Genomic DNA, 9,811 nt, shown 5'->3' with positions numbered 1-9,811 from the left:
TACAACATATTTCAACATGTGAATAAGTAGTCAGTTTATTTACTCAATTTAAGTTATGTTAAAATATTTTGAAGGAGCCTGTTATACGAATTTTTCGCTCAATGATCATTAAGTATAACTATCACAATAATTTATGAGAAAAAGAAGTTAAAAAGTTTAGCTTAGTTCAAACATGCATATTGACATTTCATTCAATTTCAGATGCTTCTTTTCAAATCCACTTATTTTGATATGTCTCATATCTGTCAAAGCAAATCTATTGAGTAGAAAATAAAAAATGAATATAACTTTATGTAAAGTCCATGTAATTTGAAATTGTTTCAAGAAAAGGTAATAGAGAAGCTCATAAGTTTTAATAAGTTTTAATGTATCAGTTCGTCGTTCAACATATTTATTAAATACTACAATTCAAATAAAATTTCTATAATGGATAAAGAGAGATGATCTCAAGCTTTATTTTGGCCATTGAAAAGAGTGAATGAAAGTGACATTTGAATGACATTAATGAAGAACTTCATTGAGCTGTCAAGAACAGCGCAAAGCCCGTGGGCTTTTTCGCACTTGCTATGCCTTGTAGTGAGGCTGAGTAGATTCTGGAGTTCCCTCTCTTTGACATAGTCGGGGAGGCCGGTCATGAAGATTGTCCGAACCTAAACACATCACACACATGCTCCATCACTTCCCTAGCTCTTCTAGCGAAGGAGAGACTGAGCTCGTAGATCACAGGCCGTCGACAGAGAAAAAAAGTTAATGCTCTAACATGACATATTGAGCTTGCAAATTTTATTGAGATCACATGATAGCACAAGATCATAATGCTCAATAATTGCTAACACTGGACGAAAAGATTCGAAACTTCAAATTAGGTGTTGACAATAGATTTAACGGCCTCTCTAAACTCATTACATGGAATCAATGTTCCCGCTCCTCTAGCAGATAATGGAGCTCTAGACGATGGACTTTCAAGGGGGCAATGAGCGATTTGCTGTTGGGCGACAAAGTTGAGGCATCAAGATAGGAAGTACACATAATAGAGTGGAGAATAGACGGACTGAAAGTTCGATCATTGACGAACTCAGAGTTCAATTTGCAATTTTTCTGTTTTATGAATTTTAAGCATTTTTTTACCTTACTACAAATTTTGGATGAAATTGCTCCTATCTAGGTATCGGGAAAAAACAATCCCATGAGGATATGGCTATATGACAAGTTTGAACCCTTATTTAAAACTAACTTGAGCACTTCATACTCTTATTTAAGATTGATTTACCATTTCAGGTCTTTATTTGAAATAACGTCCACTTTGGATCTTCTTCTCTTTTTTTTTTAAAAGAAATTTTCCCTTTTTTGGCCTGTTACGGTACACTATTTAACAAAGTATCGAATTTAAACTTTTAAGGTGCATAATTTTAGGCTTAATTCCTTTTAAAAAAGACTCAATCCATAAGTCAAGTCCTAAATTTACTCCAAACTTTATTTTCATCTAAAAAAATTTACTTTAACACCATAGTCCCAAAAATTACTCTCCATGGTCCCTAATTTCGCCAATATTCATAATCAACTAATGACAAGGGTTTACAAGGTTAGATTTCAAATAAGTCTGGAAGGTGGTGATTATTTTAAAACCAAAAAAAGTTCAAGGTAAATGAATAAAAGCTGGTGATTTTTTTTTTCTTTGATAAAAAAAAGTTTGAAATAGTTTTGAGATTTGATTTAAAGTTTGGGATTTTTTGTGAGGCAAAATAAAATTTAGAGTAGAAACAAGATACTTAAAGTTAGAGTGTTTCTAGATAAAAAAAAAAATTGGAAACAAGATCAGGAAGGATCCTAATTTTGAGATTTTATTAAAGAATTAGTCGATTAAGATTCTTAATTAATCGATGTTATCAAATGAGTTTTTTTTTTTTTTTAATAACAGCGTTGCGAATCAGTTCTTATTCTCCTTACCTTCACTTGGCTCCAAAAGTCGTCGGCTAAAGAAGGCGTCTAGTTGACACATGCCAATATATTGAAGTGAGTAATTACGTGAAATCAAAACATAAAATCTAAAATATGCATTTATTGAGGCGGAAACCCCCCGATTAGCCGCCCTAAAGGCGGAAACCTCCGCCGAACTCCTTCTGCAGAAATCTCCAGCATCCAACGGTGGAAACCCCTCAGACCGTCGCCCAATTAGAGGCGGAAACATCTGCCGCCGCAACCGCCCTCGCAGCCAATTAGAGGCGGAAACCCCCCGGTCCGATACCCTAAAGCCGAAAACCTTCGTCGAAGCAACACCTCCTTCTATAGAAATCTTCGGCATCCAACAATGGAAACCCCTCAGACCGCCGCCCAATTAGAGGCGGAAGCCTTCGCCGTCGCCACCACCGCAGCCGCCGCACCTCCTAAACTTCCTGATGAATCTACGGAAACCTTTGCTTTAGTCGTTGCCACTGCAGCTACCACACCTTATAAACTCCTTGATGATTCTGCGGAAACCTCAGCCATTATAGCCATTGCCGCCATCGCACCTCCTAAACTTCTTGATGAATCTGCGAAAACCTCTATTGCAACCGCAGCTTTGCGATGCCGTTGCTATTATGACCCGCACCTCCTAAACTTCTTGATGATTCTGTGGAAACCTACGGCCATCAACATCCAATGGTAGAAACCCCTCAAACCACCGCCCAATTAAAGGCGAAAACCTCTGCTGCAGTCGCCACTCCTCCTGATGATTCTACGGAAACCTCCGCTGCAATCGTCGTAGCCGTTGCCGCACCTCTTGAACTTCCCGATGAATTTGCAAAAACCTCTGCTGCAACCGCTGCACCCCCTGAACTTCTTAATGAATCTGCGGAAATCGCCGCAGCCGCCGCACCTCCTAAACTTCCTAATGATTCTACGAAAACCTCTGCTGCCGCCACACCTATTGAACATCCTGATGATTCTACGAAAACCTCTGTTGCAACCGACACTGCCGTTGCCGCACCTCCTAAACTAGAGCGGGAAACCTTCAACACAGCTGCTGCAGTAGATCCTCCTGCAAAAACCTCCAGCCATCAACATCTAACAGCGGAAACCTCCGCTGTAGCCGCCACACCTCCTGAATATCCTGATTCTGTGGAAACTGTTGGCCATCATCATGCAAACGGTAGAAACCTCCACTAAATTCGTGACAGCTATAGCCGCCGCTGTACCTCCTGAACATTTCGCCCCTCAAAATTTAGGGATTGAGCCGCAAACCCGTTTGTAATCCCAAGTAGCTTTGTTGGTTTGCTGCAACGAACATTGTTGCATCCGACGAATCAAATCAAGGCGCGAGATGGAAGTCAACAAATTGGCTTCCTCTCCATTAATGCTATCATCATTATTGGTATCTTGATACTTTCATGTCCACTTATGGCCGCCATATCGTTCAATATTCAAGGTTTATAGTCACTATAATGGTAATTTGACTCTAATATTGTTGATCATAGGAGACTGGCTCAATCGGCCATAGTTGATCGGCGCAAGGGTCGCGTTGACTTGCGTTGATGTCTTATTGATGATGGTCTTCATCTAGTTAGCTATTATGAATAAGTGAATGGTCTTCAACCTATAATAAAGTGTTTGTAACTATTACGGAAATAAGGATTTTCACCACTTTAAATGGTGTTCGTAGCTATTACAAACAATCGGGGCTTTCAACACTTGTTAGCTATTACAAAAGTGATGATGTTAGTAGCTATTATGAATAATTAGGGTTTTCACCATTTGACTCTAATATTGTTGATTGTGGGAGATTGGTTCAAATCAGCGGTTTTCACTACTTTGACTCTAATATTGTTGATATTGTTGGTTGTGGAAGATAGTTTAGTTAGCAACAGTTGATTGGTGCAAGGGTCGTGTTGACTAGCGTAAATGTGAACAAGGTATTAGAATTGTTTTAGTATGAAATTTTTATCGGAAATACTGTATAGATTGGTTTTGTTAACAATTTTCAAATCTTTCGAGCGGTAAGTATAGTAATGATGGATGTGGATGGAAGTGCAGTCCAATGAATTGTGAAGGCCGAAGATGATAACTAACGGCGCATGTGACATCCCGAAATTTGGCCCAATTTCGAATATATGAAATGGTTATTTCATCGATGCTCTTATGGTTATTTTACTCGAAACTCATCATTCACGAGTTAACTAATCTATTAGGTGAGGCTGTTAAGGGATATAAATGAGATAGACTAGAGAATTCAATCAGAAATCGACCACCCGATCATAATAATCAAAAAGGGTCAATCTGACACTGTTATAAATTGATTAGTGAATGGATATAAGTCGATTCAATGGAATTACGTAGTCGAATTGCAGGTGGTTCCACATGATTACAATATTCGCGTCGAATGGCAATAAACTGATTTTCTATCGATATTATATTTGAGACACGTAATTAAACCATCGTGGTTACATGACAACTGATGGTCATCTACGATTCGAAGATGCATAAACATGGATCGAAAATTATCGACTACGAGTTAAACACGCTAAAACCCCGAAAGCTACCCGATACGATCATGTCCACAGTCTCAGCTTCTATTCCTCATCTAAAGATGGCAACCATATCGTTCGGTATTTAGGGTTTATAGTCACTACAATGGTAACTTTGACTCTAATATTGTTGATTATGAGAGACTGGTTCAATCAGCTGCAATTGATTGGCGTAGGGGTTGCGTTGACTGGCGTCGATGTCTTATTGATGATGGTCTTCGTCTATTTAGCTATAATGAACAAATGGACGGTCTTTGACCTATAACAAAGTGTTTGTAACTATTACGAAAATAAGGGTTTTCACCACTTTAAATGGTGTTCTTAGCTATTACGAACAAGTGATGGTGTTCGTAGCTATTACGAACAATCAGGGTTTTCACCACTTGTTCGTAGATATTACAAAAGTGATGGTGTTTGTAGCTATTACGAACAATCAGGGTTTTCACCACTTGTTCGTAGATATTACAAAAGTGATGGTGTTTGTAGCTATTATGAATAATTAGGGTTTTCACCACTTTGACTCTAATATTGTTGATTGTGGAAGATTAGTTCAAATCAACCGTTTTCACTACTTTTACTCCAATATTGTTGATATTGTTGATTGTGGGAGATTAGTTCAATCAGCGGCAATTGATTGGTGCAGGGGTCGTGTTGACTGGCGTGGATGTGAACAAGGTATTAGAATTGTTTTAGTATGGAATTTTTACCGGAAATACTATATAGATTGGTTTTGTTAACAATTTTCAAATATTTTGAGCAGTAAGTATAGCGATGGATGGATGTGGATGGAAGTGCAGTCTGACGAACCGTGAAGGCCGAAGATGATAACTAACGGCACATGTGACATTCCGAAGTTTAGCCCCGTTTCGAATATATGAAATGGTTATTTCATCGATGTGCTTATGGTTATTTTACATGGAATTGATCACTCACAAATTAACTAATCTAGTAGGTGATGCCGTTAAGAGATATAAACGCGATAGACTAGAGAATTCAATCAGAGATCGACCGCTCGACCATAATAATCGGCAAGGGTCAATCCGATACCGTTATAAATCGATTAGTGAACAGATATAAGTCGATTCGATGGAACTACGTAGTCAAATTGCGGATGGTTCCGCATAATTACGATATTCGCGTCGAACGGCAATAAACCGATTTTCTATCGATATGATATTTAGGACACGTAATTAAACCATTGCAATTACATGACCACCAATGGTCGTCTACAATTCGAAGATGTTAGCGAACGGATATAAGTCGATCCGATGGAATTACGTAGTCGAATTGCGGGTGGTTCCGCATGATTACGATATTCACTTCGAATGGTAATAAACCGATTTTCTATCGATATTATATTTGGGACATGTAATTGAACCATCACGATTACATGACAACCGAGGGTCGTCTACGATTCAAAGATGCACAAATATGGATCGAAAATTATCAACTACAAGTCAAACACGCTAAAATCTCTGAAAGCTGTCTACGATTCAAAGATGCACAAATGTGGATCAAAAATTATCAACTACGAGTCAAACACGCTAAAATCTCTGAAAGCTACCCGATATGATCATGTCGATAGTTTCAGCGTTCTATTCCTCATCTAAAGATGGCAGCCATATCGTTCGGTATTCAGGGTTTAATGTCGCTACAATAGTAACTTTGACTCTAATATTGTTGATTGTGGGAGACTGGCTCAATTAGCCGCAATTGATTAGCACATGGGTCGTGTTAACTCGCATCGATGTTGATGATGGTCTTCGTCTATTCAGTTATTATGAACAAGTGAATGGTCTTCGACCTATAACAAAGTGCCTGTAATTATTACAAAAATAAGGGTTTATGAACAAGTAATAGTGTTCGTAGCTATTATGAACAATCAGGGATTTCACCACTTGTTCGTAGATATTACAAAAGTGATGGTGTTCGTAGCTTTTATGAATAATCGGGGTTTTCACCATTTTGACTCTAATATTGTTGATTGAGGAGATTGGTTCAAATCAACGATTTTCACTACTTTGACTCTAATATTTTTAATATTGTTGATTGTGAGAGATTAGTTTAATCAGCGGCAGTTAATTGGTGTAGGGGTTGTGTTGACTGGCGTGGAAGTATACAAGGTATTAAAATTGTTTTAGTATGGAATTTTTATCGGAAATACTGTATAAATTGGTTTTGTTAACAATTTTCAAATATTTCGAGTGGTAAGTATAGCGATGGATGGATGTGGATGGAAGTGTAGTTCGACAAACCATGAAGGCCGAAGATGATAACTAACGACGCATGTGACATCCTGAAATTTGGCATCGTTTCGAATATATGAAATGGTTATTTCATTGACGCGCTTATGATTATTTTATATGGAACTGATTACTCACGAATTAACTAATCTAGTAGGTGAGGCCGTTAAGAGATATAAATGCGACAGATTAGAGAATTCAATTAGAAATCGATCGCTCGACCATAATAATCGGTAAAGGTCAATCCGACACTATTATAAATTGATTAGTGAACGGATATAAGCAGGACCCCGCTGGGGCACGATCTTTGACTCCGGCGACACAGCAAGACCCCGCTGGGGCACCATCTTTGACTCCGGCGACACAGCAGGACCCCACTGGGGCATGATCTTTGACTCTGGCGACACAGGACTCCGTTGGGGCACGATCTTTGACTCGCGACTGGGGCATGATATTTGACTCCAAATGACACAGCGGACCCTTCCCCGGGGCACCATCTTTGACTCCGGCGACTCGGGGCACCATCTTTGACTCGCAACACAGCAGACCCCGTTGGGGCACGATCTTGACTCCGGCAACACAACAGACCCCGCTAGGGCACCATCTTTGACTCCGGTGACTTGGGCACCATCTTTGACTCCGGCAACACAGCAGGACCCCGTTGGGGCATGATCTTTGACTCCAGCGACACCGTAGGACCCCGATGGGGCACAATCTTTGACTCTGGCGACTAGGGCACGATCTTTGACTCCGGTGACACAGTAGGACCCCACTTGGGCACCATCTTTGACTCTGGCAACTGGGGCATGATCTTTGACTCCGACGACACAGCAGACCCCATTGAGGCACCATCTTTGACTCTAGCGACACAGCAGGACCCTATTGGGGTACTATCTTTGACTTCGGCAACATAGCAGGACCCCGCTGGGGCACCATCTGAACAAGTCCTCTTCTACACCAGTTCGGTAGCCGATAACGTCCTCCTGATTGCCATTAGCATGATGGGACTCATGGCTACGATATACGTCTTGGAGCACAATCCAAAATGTTGAATTCACTATGCTACATATGTCTTTCACTTCATGGTTTGCATTACAATCCTCGTTCTTATATTCGGAGTTTTTGCGCATAATGAATACATACAACAGGCATCCCTGTATATGGCCATTATAGCTCTGGTAGCATTAATGGTTCTCGTTACGACTGCCTTGCTATCTTGGTGATTGTCAAACAATGAAATTCTCTTTTCGTTGGGATTGTCCTGTATATTGGTGATTGTCAAAGAATAAATTTCTCTTTTCGTTGCAATTGCCATTTCAGTAGGTTTTCACACAGCTTCCACATAATATTGTCACACACGATGTTACTTTTTGCTTCTCAAATTTCAAATCCTCAAAAGAAACTTAATCAGACAAGTCTGTAATGGGCAATGGGAGCCTTTTGGTAGAAGGTCTTCAGCATTATATTGAATCAACCACATCCACTAGAGCTTTACACATATCTTGCAACTTTTATTCGAAAGAAAAACTTCACATATATGCAATTGACCATTGATGACTTGACTAGCTCACTAATGAGCTTATAACCGAGTGGGGCAATAAAATTGTTGGATGTCAATGGTGGGATGCATCAGCAAATGGGCTTAGGCCATTAGATCTATATTGGCTTTGTAGTCCCCCTTCAGGGATTAAAAGGGACCCTAATCACCACATTTGGGTTGCAAAAATCTAACCTATCATCAACCCATGAGATGTTGCTATCTAAAAGGTTCTTCTCTCCCTCAACCATACTCCGAGAAGGATATTCTCTTCCTTGCGGCATCACCATGTTCTAATAATTTGATACTCTAAGATTGACCTTACCTCTCTGATCTTAATGGCATCATTTTATGCCAAAACCTCTCTTGTTCATGAAAGGAGAACCAAAAGGCGATCAGTAATCATCTCCTATAATAAATATATAACTGAGCTGTTTTCCTATTGAAGAAATAAATGTTGATCTTGAAATGATTTATTGAATTAGCAAGCGATGCTTTGATATTACAAGACAATAAGAGTGTTCTTTTGGCCACTTATAGTTTCATGCTATGATGTGAATCATTGCGGAAAGATCATTCTACAAAGGCTCGGATGATGCGAATTGTGAACCTCAACCTCCAATCAAATTTGTGATTGGCAACTTTGCTATGAATGTTACTTGTTGACGAATGCGTGTCAACCAACCAACGTTATAAACACCACGAGCGAAAGAATTCGCTATCTCACTCGATAAGTCGAATCGATTGTCACAAGAGAATCTTGATAAGGTCAAATCCTCAAAAGAACAGTTGAAGAGAACTTCTCAATTCTTTTTCCTCAAATAAAATATATCTCTCTCTCAAAGAAAGTCAGCTAGTCCTACACACAAACGCTAAAACCAGCCATAGAAATCTAATGCATCATTGATGGAGAGGCAACGGCACCAAAAACTTGTTCGTGAAATTCTAAACGCAAGTGCACGTATCGAACAAGTAATATAATGATGGGAAAAAGTATTGTCCCACAGAGATCGATGATTAATAAACTAATTAAATACTAAAATAGATTAATTCTAAAATTTATCTAACAAATCAAAATATAATTTAGAATAAATTAAAAACAAAACTTGAAGACTAAATGCAGTAAAATCAATCAAATAAATATGTTAGAGCATCCGATTTCACCATAACCATTAGATATGAATTTCAGATTGTTGTGAATATAAGAACGATATCAAACATGTGATAGCAAAATTTCCTAATCTATTTACTATCCTATCTCTAGGTATAGCAAACCTACTCAGCTTATTAATCCACTATATTTCTATGTGAATTAAAATAAACATGAGTGCATTAAAAACTATGAATATTCCCGATTTACAATGAGTCTTTTGGATCACATTATCACCGAAAGCTACACAAATAACACGGTATATTTCTATCCACGTTTAATTCATGGTTATATATTATAATGAGCAATTGCATATTATCACCTTTCTTCTAAGGGAAGAATGATCCCAATGCATATCTAGAGTGGGAGAAATGCATGG

The 9,811-nt window shown here is 38.9% G+C and overlaps 1 protein-coding gene across 1 annotated transcript; it reads left to right on the top strand.

The window, feature by feature from the left end:
* Window positions 1–2,308: 2,308 nt before the first annotated feature.
* LOC120292762 (ice-structuring glycoprotein-like) lies at window positions 2,309–3,147 on the top strand. Its single transcript, XM_039311170.1, has 2 exons — window positions 2,309–2,570; window positions 2,648–3,147. Exons 1-2 carry the CDS (start codon window positions 2,309–2,311, stop codon window positions 3,145–3,147), a joined length of 762 nt encoding a protein of 253 aa, XP_039167104.1.
* The last annotated feature ends 6,664 nt before the right edge of the window (window positions 3,148–9,811 follow it).

The sequence above is a fragment of the Eucalyptus grandis genome, chromosome 1, assembly GCF_016545825.1.
Source record: "Eucalyptus grandis isolate ANBG69807.140 chromosome 1, ASM1654582v1, whole genome shotgun sequence".
Lineage (NCBI taxonomy): Eukaryota > Viridiplantae > Streptophyta > Magnoliopsida > Myrtales > Myrtaceae > Eucalyptus > Eucalyptus grandis.
This window is presented reverse-complemented; position numbering and strand designations above follow the sequence as displayed.

Bases quoted from the DNA above. Each gene is read 5' to 3' on its own strand.
- LOC120292762 (XM_039311170.1), top strand. From the start codon at position 2,309: ATGGAAACCCCTCAGACCGCCGCCCAATTAGAGGCGGAAGCCTTCGCC. The intron at 2,571-2,647 runs GTTGCTATTATG...ATCCAATGGTAG, and splicing joins AACCGCAGCTTTGCGATGCC to AAACCCCTCAAACCACCGCC.